At 36.2% G+C, this 14,178-nt stretch overlaps 1 protein-coding gene across 1 annotated transcript in view; it reads right to left on the bottom strand.

Annotated features, from left to right (window-relative positions):
- UGGT2 (UDP-glucose glycoprotein glucosyltransferase 2) overlaps positions 1 to 14,178 on the bottom strand; it is a 94,825-nt gene that overhangs the window by 69,524 nt on the left and 11,123 nt on the right. Inside the window, exons 5-9 of the mRNA XM_064440676.1 lie at positions 9,262 to 9,436; positions 7,204 to 7,300; positions 6,120 to 6,204; positions 3,526 to 3,626; positions 256 to 355 (exon numbers count right to left, since the gene is read on the bottom strand). Of these exons, the coding sequence (XP_064296746.1) occupies positions 256 to 355; positions 3,526 to 3,626; positions 6,120 to 6,204; positions 7,204 to 7,300; positions 9,262 to 9,436 (558 nt within the window). The remainder of the gene's footprint in view (positions 1 to 255; positions 356 to 3,525; positions 3,627 to 6,119; positions 6,205 to 7,203; positions 7,301 to 9,261; positions 9,437 to 14,178) is intronic.

Raw genomic sequence — 14,178 nt, 5'->3', positions numbered from 1 at the left:
CATTCAACTGTAGGTGCCTGAAGGATTAGAATGCCTTCATGGCATCTCCTACATCGAACTGGAAACGTTTAAGGGACTGATCATGAGTTCTCCCAGGAGTTATTTTCTACTCAATGAAATTGCCTGGAACCCACCTAGCAAGCTGTAAAACATGAATATCTGATTGCAGGATTTGGATATAAATCTGTATTACTGTCATTAAATTCAAATGCAAACATAAAAACAGTATTTAAAAAACAAGCTTAAGTATCATACCTGGCTCTTATTGGGAAGTTCTGAGCTATGTCTTTCATTACCTTTAAGGCATCATAAACAGGGGTAGACATAATTCGAGCAGCTGCTTGAAAACTAAGATCTGAGGGAAAAAAAAAAGTCACTGGAAATATCACTATCAATCAATACTGCCTACAATCAGAAAACCATTCCATATACACATTCCCACTATTAACATTTTTTATGTTTCCATTACACATTGTAAAAGGCTATGAAGTAGCATTATTAAGGTCAAAAAGTCAGGCACTTAAAAGTTGGAAATACCAAATTCAGGCTTTTCCTACAGAACTCGGCTCAGCTGTCTTGAGCATACACATTGTACATGTAATTTCTAAGTTTACAAAAACATACTGGAAAAAACCCAGTCAATTCAGCATGTGGTATATGCCAGTATCACAAGGGTATCATGTTCAAACTTAGATACACACCAACCCACAGAAACCCATAACAGCAGTAAAGAATAAGATCCTTCCAGCTCCAGAACTGGACAAGATTTTCAGAGAACAGATATATTAAATGTAGAAGGCTGTACTGAGCATGTAAGGTGTACAATTTTCAAGAGTAGCAGCAATTTCACAGGAAGAGAAAATGAAGACTCATGAAAGAAAGGCCAATCTAGTGTCAAATTTCAGTTCTCCTAAGTGTCTAGCACAATTTTTAAAGGGATCTCATTTTTCTCTCTATGCTTTTTCTCAGAATGAAGTATATCAGGACAGTTTATAGTTCATTTGTCTATGCACTGTAAAAACAACAATAGAATTCAGTTAAGTTAGCCTTCTCTGGTGCCTAACTTGTCTGTGACAAATCTTGCCACATGAGACAGGAAAATCCAATTTTGGTACCAATAGGGTAAAGGCAATAATACACTAGGTGCTTCCATGTACTTTGGATCTACCTAACTACCTCAGGGCAATGATGTTTTTCTTCATAATCTGCTACTTAAGACATTTGAGCAGAAACTGAAGGCTTTAGGTTATTCAGTTTGAGGAAAGCTGCTGCCACTTATAGTAAAAAGTGCTCGGCAGAAAGTCATAGAGGATGCTGTCTAGTACAACTTTGCACAATCTTTTTGAAGCAATTATGAGTTAAAAAAAAGGCTGAAGTGAATACCACACATTCCTAGTTTAGCCTGAAAAGGTGCACCTTGGCGGGAAAAAAAGGTGAGTCGGAGAGGTGGAATGTTAACTTGGTATTTCTTAATACTTGTAACAAAAAGTATAGAGAGATCACTGTTTTAAAAAAAATTCAGATCCCTTTCAACAGCCACGTAAGATGTGATCAGGTGAAGCAATACCCAATTGCTGCTGTTACTACAGATAGTGATGCCTTATGCCTTACCTGCTGTGCACTTAGGACATACACTTAAAATCCTTCATAAATTGTTAATCACTTCCATTTTATGACATTTAACAGATAAAGTACGAATATTCAAATCCCACTGAGGCAAACTGACGTGACTTTTCACCTTCTTGGCTATCTCTGGTCAGGGACTATCACCTACAGACCTCCCCTCGCCACACCCTAACACAGCTGAGAGAGCAGTGTAGGGCATCTTGGGGAAAAGATGATCCTGAGCCTAAAGCAGATCTCAAAGTATGCTTTGAAAGCTAACAAAGCACTAAAGATCAAGAAGCTGTTTACACAGCCAGAAGAATGAGTTATTGATGGGAATACCACATTGGTACTCTGTGCATCATTTTTCACTATGAATAAAAAACCTAATTACCTACCTAAAACATAAAGGCTCTTGAAAGACAACTCTCGAACGGTGTTTAGGGTCACTTACAAATAGAAGTATGCCCTATACCTGAAGGATTTTTGGTTAAATTTAGTTACATTTTTACTTGGAAGCTAATTAAAGGAAATCAGAGAGTAGCTGAGCCATTAACTCAGCCACTCTAAGAATGAACTAAAGAAAGCACCCAGTCATGTCAGGAGTATCAAAACAACTGCACCGTACAAAGAGGGGGCTGAAGACCTCCTCTCTGAAAAGGCCCTGAATGTACTTACCACAAGCCAGTACCAGTCTTCCTGGGACTAAACAAACAGCATCCCAACACTTGACTACTTTCAACACCGTATGAACTGGTTGTTTTGGGGAGCAGCAGCAATTTCATTTTTTATTTACATAGCCATGACACTGCAGAAAAGACCACTACTAAATAGAGAACTTGTACTGGCTTTTGAAGGTAGACACTAAAGGGATCAAAGTTTCACAGCTGCTTCTGCTGGAATATCAACAGAGTGGTATTCAATCATGTAAAAAAAATTAAATAGACTAAAAAAGAATTTTCTTTTTATTTGCACAGTATATTTCTCAGGAGCACTGAAATGCCCTGTTTTTCAATTTTTTAAAATTTTGGACCAAGATAAATCCTGCAACTAAAGGGGAGTTCATCGATAAAAGACTGCAAGTGAAGTACAGTTATCTCAAATAGCTAGTTTCAGACTGGATACTGCTAACAAGCTCTGTAACAGTCAGGGTCCCAAGAAGAAATGGAAGTTCAGATGATTGCTCAGTCTCCTTCACTGCACTAGTATAAAGGCAAATCAGTTTTGATCAGGTTGTCCTCTAAAAGTGAAGAATACAACAGGCAAAATTTAGTTGCCTAAACTTAAGTGTCATTACATTTTAGAGACCTGTTTTAGAGTGATTTACAATTCCATTCAAGCTACAGAATGTTCTGCAGGTCATCAGCACAGAAGCTGTTTAGAAATCAGCTTCTACATATTTGTTCTCATCTTCCACAGGAAACCTTTTAAAGGCATGTTCTTCCATTTGATGTTATATCAAAAAAATGTATTAATGTGAACGCCAGTACACTGATAAAAGTTAGAATTTATAAATTAAACAAATTATCTTAATGTGTATTTCATCCAGACTCAATAGTCATGTCAAAATTATATTTTTGCCTGACCTCTCAAAAAAAAATAAATTTGAAACTAAATTTAACATCTGAGATAACACATCAGGCAGAAAACTGGGCAATAAAACTTCTGTCTTTAAAATCAGTAAAGCTAATTATAATTCTCCAGCTTATAAAAGTACTTCAATGCTCCTTTAATTTCTAGCATATAAACACTAGGACAAGATACCAACACATTCTTTTTAAATACATGAGATAATACTGCCTTTCTATGAAGCCATATGCCTCTTTTAAAAAGAAGCTTTTATCATAATGTTGATACATCAACATAACAAAGGAAAATTACACAGAGTGTTGTGTTAATTCAGAAAAATGTAATACATACCCTGTAGCTCCCAAACCTTCAGCGGTTCCATGTTGTCAGTAGTTTCAATTAGATGTTTTTTAAACTCTTTCAGATTATTTTTCAGATCAGGATGCATCTGTCTACAACAAACCATTTTTTAAAAAAGGCAAAATCAATGACATCCATCAATGTCTGCTTTCATACACAGTATTGCTCACAGCTTTAGAGTAACAAGCAAGAATTAAAATTTTAATTCGTTCTTTAAACAAAAATGAGGATTTGGGGTAAGAAGAGGTGATTTCTCAGGACTAAAACCCGGTTAATTACAAGAGAGTAATAACGGTTCAATTGTTTTGTAGCGATCTGTCTCAAATCCTGTCACATAAATTTTGATGGAATAAATGAACTCAAAGTTTAAACAGTATTAACATACAATACAGGTAACTGTATAGTTAGTTTACTATAGTATCATGTATACCTAACTGTATTATAGATTAACTGTAACTGTACACACAGTCTGTTGTATTACCTACAAAAGATATAGGCAAGAAAACATTGAGAACATCTTTTATAAATTAACATTACGGACAAAACCAAGCTGCTGAGCACATAAATCACTAGTCAGACGTGAAGAGGAGTATGGTGCCCAAAAGCTTGGCTATTTTTTTGAAACAAAATTGGGCAAAGAAGTTTTGAGAGCAAAGGCTTCAGTGTGCTACAAGACATCCTCAAACATAAAACAATCTCCATTAGATTTCTAAAGATTCTTCTAGTAGAAGTATTGAACAAGAAGCAAGAAGTAGCTAAAAAACCAGACATCAAAAGCATTAAGACTTTAAGTTTTGTAGTATCTAAAATAAAACATGAAATATTAAGAAGCTTCACAAGGATTCCTCCCTCATTTTTTAGCTGTTGGATGATATTAACCATTGTTCATTGTAGAAAAAGAAAAATAGCACTGATGAAGGCTAATATTCCAGAATCAAAATATAAAACATGTTCCTCAAAGAAAACACATTCATCTGAAAAGGGAAGCAAAGACAGAAAATTCCATTTCTTACTTGTAACACAGCCCTAGAAATGACAAACATAGGTCTTACTCTTCAAAATCCCTCTATGAAGCAGCAAACTCTTGACTATTTTTGAATTCCTTAATTACTGTTTTTACTGGCTTCTTTGCAAATTTACCTTGACGATATTTTTTTTTTCTGTTCAGACCTTCAATTCTTCTGTGTATGAAAGACAACTGGCAAATAAGACCTACCACAAGCCACAAACAAGATCTATTATTGATGCTTGGTCCCTCCTTTCTCTTGTTCACTTATGCTATGGTCAATGTAGGCACAAAATCAAACACAAATAAAAGCCAGCTGAAAAAAGCTAGACTTCTCTGGATATGTATCATGATGTGGGATTGAATTATGTTAATTTGCGCAATCAAAGAGTTATATTTCTAAGATTTTATGTCTTCTGCTTACATTCGTAACTATTTCACAGCTGAGAAAAGTAAAAGCCTTTGACATGGCTATAACTGAGGGACAATGTTACTGAAACATCTTTCATCTCCAGTATGAAAAGGAGAAGAAAAAAATATGAGTCTAGAAACAATGTCAAATAGTTTGAGTAATTATCTGACAGCTTCACAAATTAGTCCCAGTGCAACATCAAGAACCTAAGTATAGCTAAACCTAGCACAACCCAAGAAGAAAACAAGCTCAGTTAAAGATATGATATAAGCATTTGATATTACCTGCTGTGGAAGGTCTCTGATACATAGGTGAAACAAGGAAGCCTGCAGATCTGGGTGCAATTCTGTCTCTATGTGTTTACTTTAAAAAAAGGCAGAAAGGGGATGGGCTCTTGAATTCAGACAGCATTAGCAGCTCAGAACTCTGAGAAGACTTACAGCTTGGTGATAATATGTACAAACAAGTTTACTTTTTGCTTTATATATGTGAGAGAGAGAATTACACTAGAAGAGCCACACTCTTGAGTTTCTTGTTGAAGAAAAAAAACAAGATTTGTGATTCACTGCATGGATCTGTTACAGGAAAAGGGAAGCACTTTTGATGACTGCAACCATGAAACGAATCCACCAATGGAGCCCTCGATAGGGTAGCATCCAATTTCATCTAACAGATTGTAACTTGGAGATAAAAGAGATCCTGCTAGAACAGAACGCAAATTCATGAACTCCAAAATAAGAAGACACCTATAATAACCATATCTTCCAAGAAATATCACTCCTTAACTCTAATAAATTAATTACTATCCATCTTAAAAACACCTTATGTAGCAGCAACAATTTACTGTAGGTACAAACGTGAAAACATGGTGTTCTAAGTTTTTGTGACTGTTGCCCAGAAAGAATTTCTTTATTTTAAAAAGTTTACTGTATACATTCTAAGAGAATCAGAAAACTAAAAGCAATAAATTGACATGAACAGACTAAACAACTGTTGTATCTTTACATTCACAAGACACACACAAAAAATTAATCAGAATTTTCACCAGTGGCAAATAAAGTAATTTCCAACAGAAATCTCACTTCTTCTATTAAAAAAATTATATTATTTTTGGTTCAGTCTCCAGAAGCAAATGCAGAAGTTTAATTATAACTTATATCAACTCACTTCAATTTGCCAAAGAGAAATCCTTGGACATCACTTTCATCATCATCAGCATCATCATCTTCCTCATCTTTTGTCTCATTTGCTCCTGAACACATAGCACATGTAGACAATACAAATCAAGAAAGTTACTGATGTATTACATTCTTATGAATTATAAGACAATTAACAGAAACATACAATCAGATGTTATTTCAATTAGATTTATACTGAGGCATTCATATTTTGATATCAGAATGAGTCACTTTACAGAACTTAGCAACATTCAAATTAATTTCAAATATAATTCATCCAATGGTAAAATTTTTTATATAAATGAAATTTATATGGTTAAATAATTCACTTCCCAAAAGAGCCATTTCTGTTTGGTAAGGTATAACTCTTATCAGCCAACTACCAAATTTATGCTTGAAAAGCATGATGACTTTAAAGCACTTGAATCTCCAGCTAGCATTTGTCATAAGTCAGAGATCAGTTTCTTTCATTTAAAAAAATTAAACTATTTTTCACGTGACTCCAACGGCTATAAACCTTAGTCTTACCAATGAGAGTTAACTTTCTATCCTGTAAATGTCCATGCAAAGTAATTTTTCTGTGTCAGAATGCTATAGCTACCACTTTCTCTGGTAAATGTCTCATTTCAACACATAGTAACATACACTGGTACCAAAATCTATGATACAGCACAGAAGATTGTGAAAGTATTTCCACATAAATTCAGAAAAAAACCCCTCACTCCTGAAACACTAATGTATAGATGCTGTAGTAATTAGCATATTAGAGATGCCAACAAAGATAAAGTAATTGAAGAACAAAGGTTAAACAATCTTATATTTATTGAAAGGAAAAAGAATGGGTTATGTTTTGAAGAGCCACAGAAAACAACAGTTAGAGGTTAGGTAATGAACTATATCTTAAGCACAGCTTATTAGAAATGCTCACATATATTTTAGTGTCTTAGTGCCAGAGACTTCCTTCTGTACAAATAAATTAAGTATAACCTTCAAAACACTACTGACTTTATAACTGAAGATTGTAACGTATTTCAACAGTAACTGCAATAAATAGATTTAAAAAATCCACATACCTTTAACCTGTATGTCGTCTACAGCTTTATATTCTGTGCTCTTTATTGCAAGTTCTACGCCATATCCAGATAAATACATTTTTCTGGAACTTGGTTTCTGTTTGATGATATTATTTTAACAGAACAAAAATATAACTTAAGAAATTTATTTATATGAGTTTAACAATATACAATACTGTAACTTCAAAATGTTATGACAGTTATAACTTAAAATTTCAAATTATGATTCAAAGGACAAAATACTTCACCAAACAAATTATGAGTCATGCAAGGTATATTGACAGTCCATTGAGGTGTGTAACAAAGTAAGACTTTCTTTATCTCCTGCAGACCACAGAAAGGCCGTGTCAAACTTGTAGTCCCTTCACCTAATATTAGAAGGAGGACTAGAACAGGCAGAGCTGGTAGCACCCTACACAATGATTGATGCCTTACAATTCACATTTTAAACTGATAATTTCTTTGTAATTTTGCCAGACTTCAGCATGTTAGGAGGAAATTCTCTATTTCTGCATCAAGCTGATTCTTTCAAAGAGTTTTGATGAAAGAGTTAATCACTATCTGCAAGGAGGGTTAAGAAAATGTATTAAGATATCACTGCTAGAAATGGGTTGCTACTTATTAAGAACAACAATGATTTTCAATTTTGGAGTGGAAGTTTGACATTCAATAGTGTAGTTACTGAGAGCATACTTATTTCTGAAAATGTGCCCTAATTTGCCCAAAACATATGAACATCCCCTTTCCAAAATGTGATTTGCACAAGCACAGCAGCAATCCCTGAAAGCCTTTCAGCTTTAGCTTACAATTTCTAGGAATCATTCTGTACTGAGAATCCTCCAGTCCACAGCTGAAAACTCAGCAGCTCTCAGGGGTGTTCCACATTGGTCCTCTAAGCAAATCTCAGTGCAGAGAGCATCGTACTCTCTAAGCAGTCTCAGTGATACTGGCAAAAAAATTGACAGCAGAAAGCCTGTACCTCTTCTTCTCTCAGTGCTCCCTCTTCTGCCATTTAATGCAAAGAAGGATGGAGATTCCACCTCAGTTGGAACCATAGAATAAAAATGGACATTGTGAGGAAGGAGGAAAAGGAGCAGTCTTAAGAGAGAGGAATTACAGGGAAGAAGACAACACACAGTTGCGGGGACCATGGTGCATGTCAGAGCAAGGAGACTGTAGGTATTTAATTGAAGAAAATTGCATAAAAGAAGAACAGAAATTTCAGTAAAAGCTACACCCCTAAACAACTCAGAATTTAAGAGTGCTCTTCTCAAATTCTCTACTTCATTACCGTGAGCAAACAACTCAAAGTCACCCGCAAACTATGGATCTCATCTCCCTGAAATTCCTTGTCTACACAAATCACAGCAACTCCTCAGTCCATCAGTTTATTCTTGCATTAGCTGCACTATTTAAGAGCTGTACTTTGAATATAAATTACAAAAAGCTTCCAATAACCAAAATTAGGGACAATATAGTTCCATGGACTGGTATTCATCTTGCGTTGTTTCTTCAGGGGGAAGAGTAAACCAAGAAAAGCATTCAGAAACCTTACGTTTAAAATACTGATGCTGTGAAATGTAAACGCTGAAAAATTGACCGGAGATATTGACTCTGATAGCCCAGGCTGCTGTACTGCAACCAACACATGAGATTATACTGAGAATATATAAAATGATAAGTGATGGATTTTCTACTCTAGCTCCCATTTTTCTAATTCTTGTTATGAATACACTTGGTTTGCTGCACCAAGATTCACCCAAGATCTTTATACATTGTACAAAACCCAGACATATAACCAAAAAAGAGATATTTCAAGATCAGTGATGCAAACAGTACTTGCATACAGGATTAGATAACATTATCATGCTTTCCCAGCTTCAAAGTTTGCATTAGATGAATCATTTAATCTAGAGAAGTTTTAAAATCAGAATATGTACTGGACAAGTTTTAGGCAAATGCAAAAATAAATGTAGAAAATGTGTTTTGTCAAAAAGCAAGAAAAATAAAGCAGAATATTAACAGTTTACTGAATCAATGTTAATTTGAATTGCATACCTGAACATAATGCCGGAGAACATAAACAATTTCCTCCTTTTGCGCCTTCTCAGATAAAATCTTGTGGAATCTGACAAAGTCTTTCGTACCTATTTCTGCATAAAGAACAACAACTGGGCCGTCTTCTTTGAGAGTTGGGAATTTATGATCTCCCTTAAAAAGATATGGCCTGGGCCTGGTTTTAAAAACAAAGAATTGTAATATTATATATTCAGAAAACAATTAAAACAGTGGCAGTTTTTCTACTTCATAACTGAAAAAACTAGTAGGGCTTATATGCTAAAAGTACACAAACCATGTTAAAATGATCACAGAATAATCATGATTGCTCACAAATGAATTTAGAACACCAAATTTTCAAACCAAAGTCTAGGTGAAAAATCAGCATCAACTATAAATAATTGAAATATATTTTATGAAATCACAGCACAAAGAGCATATTAAAAGCACAACACTGAGATCTTGTGCAGCAGTCAGTTACGGCTTGAACCTTTTAACTTAAATGATGCACTGCATGTATTAGGATATACAGAGCAACCAGTGAGCAACACAGTAGCAGAGGGATATTCAGTGAAGTTTGAGAAAGCTGCTAACACATGTGGAAACTAACTGGGGTAATGCGTTAACATCATCAAGCTCTGTTGATTTAGCTAATTTTGTAAAATGTGACTGCCTATCTATCCTCATTGAAAGCCATGATTGTAGAAAAGTTACGTTTTCTGTACCTGCAATGATTTCTTAGATGACTGCAAACATCTTTTAAATAAAATCTGGGAAAGATGGAAAAGTAACAGAGGATATGATTGAGTAATACACTCAAGGTGCTAATTACTGATAAGTACCCTTCTTTTTCAAAGTTGCTTTTGCACAGTCACACTTGAAAGGCCAGTAAAATCCCTGCAAACCTCTCCAAGAGAAGTTAAGAAACTCTAATCCAACATGCACTGCAGAAATGTGTGTCCTAGATGCTCATTGAAAAGTCATACTGGAAAGGTGTGAGCAGAACTCCACATGCCACAGTTTCTGCAATGCACAGTTTAGGAATATCTTCAGTATAAAAATCACCAAATAATTTATGTTGCAAAGGACCTTTGGAGGTCATTTGCTCCAATTCCTCCCTCAAAACAGCGTGAATTTCTATCAGGTTACTCAGGGCCTTCACATCAACATCCTGTGTAAGCTTGGTAGGTATGCCATCAAAGACCACATCTGTAAAGTACAGACAAAAGAAGGGACCTGGTCTGAGACTTAACTTGGGTGCCTGCAGCTATGTGTCACAGAAATACCAGGCAAGCTTTCCCACCGTCATCACAGCACAAGGCAGACACAGTAGATGTCATCAGGGAGTCTGAAACAACTCTTGAATGAGTAAGCTCTGTTCAAGAACAGATCCAGCTTTGCCCCAATGAAAGCGTACATATGGGCTGTGACTCGTGCAACTTCCTTCTCATTTCCAGAGAGACAAGAACTGCCACAGTCATTTATAGAGAGCTGAAAACTTAAATCAAGGGAGTTTCTCGTTTCTTAACTAGTCACATAGGAATAGCAGAAGAATGACTCCTGTTCTCAAAAGGCGGGTACAAAGTTCTGTCATGACTTTCTGGAACACTGAGTCTCACAGGGAACATTTTATACAATAATTTTTAGTGAAGCTTGGTCATTAAGAGCTGCAGTGAAATAACACTGCATAGGGCTATCATAATGACCTTGGATTGGAGAATTAAAGCGCTCAGCCTTTGTAAATCCAAGATAAGCCTCCGTTCTCTGTTTCTCTTCAACACTGAATAGTAGTGAAAAGTAATTGATTCTCTTGCTCTTAGAGCTGAGAGCTAATTTATTTCCTGTCAGAAGAGATTCTCATGTGAAGACTGCCTGAAAGGGAAGGAACAGCAGTTGGGCAGACAAAAAAAAAAACAAAATACCCCCCAAAAAAACACCCATGGGTGTAGAGTTCAGCACGTGCTAACCAGTTACTAGGGTAGTACAGGCAACTATATGCTTGCCTAGGCAGTTGCCAAGACAGGATGCAGAAGATGGACAGAAGACAGCAGACATGCATACTGACAAACCTTCTAAGGCACTAATTGTTTTGAGCAAAATGTAACTCCCATCAATGCTTCTGCTCTTGGCAGCAACAGCCCCAGAAATCTTAGTGTTGTGTTTTGGACAGTTGGCAAGATAAGCTTAACCATTTAAGCACTGAAGACCTTCCTTTAAAGCATCCAGAGTCCTTGAGCAGCCCATTGTACCTCCACACAAAATACTTCCAATTAGAGCCATGCAGTCTGTTTTACATGGCTGAAAGTGCAACAGATGAAATCACAGCAGCTGCTGCATAAAGGAATGGAAGAAGCAAAACCTTGATCTTGACCTGCAGACTGTTTGGGCTTTCCTGACTCCAAAGTGCCTGAGAGTTCCTGGATCTCAGGTTAAGCTGATGGATCTGCACAAAATAATGCTGCAGCCTCTTCTTTCTCTTCCAGTAAGATTTGAAACTATCATCCCCCAAAATAGCATACTTCTAGTGTCCTCATCCAATACAGAGAACTTTAGGACACAACAGAAAGCATAGCTTAAGTGGAAGAGTCATGACAGACAGAACACAGAAAAAGAAAATGAAACACAAAGGAAAATAGTTTGAAATACAAAAGGAATCAATAGAACAAAAAGATCCCTTTTCATAACAGTCACACAGAAAAAGAATGACTGGCTTAGAAGAACCAACAGTGAGATGGCCAAATGTCCCATATCATTTGTTCACCTGTCATGGTTCAGCCCCACTCAGCAACTGAACCCCACGCAGCCACTCACTCACTGCCCCCACCCCTCTGGGATGGGGGAGAGAATCAGAAGAGCAAAAGAAAAAAAAAAAAACAACTTGTGGGTTAAGATAAGAACAGTTTAATAATTAAAATAAAATAATAATGGTAATAATATTGATTAGGATAATAATAACAATAATAATGATAATATAATAAAAAGGAAACGGGAAAAAAGGAAAAAGGGAAAAAACCAGAAACACAAACGATAAAACCGCTTACCACCCGCTGACCAATGCTGCCGGTCCCCAAGCCATGATTGCTGCCTGCCTCCCCCGGCCAGCTCCCCCCAGTTAATATACTGGGCATGACGTTACATGACATGGACTATCCCTTTGGTCAGTTTGAATAGGCTCTCTTAGCTGTGTCCCCTCCCCTCCCAGCTTCTTGTGCACCCGGCAGAGCACGGGAAGCTAGAAAAGGCCTTGACTAGCACAAGCGCTGCCCAGCAACAGCCAAAACACCTGTGTGTTATCTCAATGTTGTTTTCATACTAAGTCCAAAGCACAGCACTAGGCCAGTTTCAGTGAAGAAAATTAACTCTATCCCAGCTAAAACCATGACATCACCCTATAGAAAAGGCAAAACAGGAGCACAGCCCTATCTATATCACCTAGACTACATATCTCCAGTGCAGGTAAAAAGCATCTGCTACCCAGAGTACAACAGGAAATGATGGTGGAAACAATTACCTGAAGGTGGACACGTTTTTCTCAAAGTCTAGCTCCAGGAACTCTAAATATTTGAGTGACTCAACTGCTTTTGGGATGGGGAGAAGGAGAGGAAATTTATCAAGATTTTGCCCCTGCAGCTCTGAAGGTTGTAACGTGACTGATGCACACAAAACTATCCAAAACACAAAAACAATTTAATAGAAAGAACTTGAGTTTCATTGTGAGTTCTTAAAACTAATGATTCCTAGAAGTCTAACTCTCTTGATTCTGAATACTTCAGAATTCTATTGTTTAATATAATGATTTTTCCCCAATCTTGTAAATTTGGGGATAGTATCTCCAGAAAGGAGTATGTGCTGAATCCATTAACTGCTTTAGAAGAAGAGTATATTCAGACATTGTGATGAAATGTTAGGGTCTCGTGATGCCTTAATATATGACCAGAAGAGTTCAACATAATTTTAAAAGCCAAAATACAGTACAAGTAATTTATGTAAGAAAGTAAGAGACATTTATTAGGCAGAATGTAATAGTTAAAAATGGGACATGGCAAACTAGACAGTGAAGTGTTTTGCAAAAACCTTGGCTACTGAGTAAGTAAAAGACAATGATTTAGTAGGTTGTAATTGTATCAATGGACTTAGAATATACCATAAATCACACATGTAGAACACAAATTTGTTTTCAGAAGCAACCATCCCCAAAGAGACAAATTTATAGGTTTTCAGGTGGTGGTTTTTCCCAATTTATATTTGATAGAAAGCAAAATCCAAGAAATATGCCCTACTAAATCATCTGTCAGCTCTACATATCTTCATGAAGTGGTTGGACACTAATGTATGTTATGGTGACCTTGACCATTGGAGGAAAAAAACCCAAACAAAAAAATCCTACATACAGGTCTTGAAATAATACAAATTAATTTTTTTTTAATAGAGATTACACATTTTTCTTTCATTATTTTGTTATGATTTGTTATTTTGATAGGTTCTACGTTATTTTACTTCATGGCCCAAATTCATTCTGGACTGCTGCTAGTTTCCACAGGACAAAGCCTGCAGAAAGGCTTGATAGGTGCAAAGCCTAGCACAAGGTGAGGAAAGGTTATGCCAGCTGAGGCAGACTCCTCTTGCACTCCTGTGCCAAGCCCTTACAATGGAGAACACCTCATATGCAGCGGCACTGACTCTGCAGAAAGGTCTGTCAGCAGAAGGACTACTGCCTCAGATGCATTAAATTGTAAGTTGTATAGAAAGTACACTGTAACTTAAACTTGAGTATCCCATACCAAAAAAAAAAAAAGGAAGAAATACAAAATTATTCATGTGGTTAGAGGAGCAAAGCTCTATGATTTGATTTTTAAAACCTACTTTGATTTATAATTGATGAATTTTCATAACAGTGTTTAAGATCTTTTAAAACCA

The sequence above is a fragment of the Phalacrocorax carbo genome, chromosome 1 (genome assembly GCF_963921805.1).
Source record: "Phalacrocorax carbo chromosome 1, bPhaCar2.1, whole genome shotgun sequence".
In the NCBI taxonomy this organism is placed as follows: Eukaryota; Metazoa; Chordata; class Aves; order Suliformes; family Phalacrocoracidae; genus Phalacrocorax; species Phalacrocorax carbo.
This window is presented reverse-complemented; position numbering and strand designations above follow the sequence as displayed.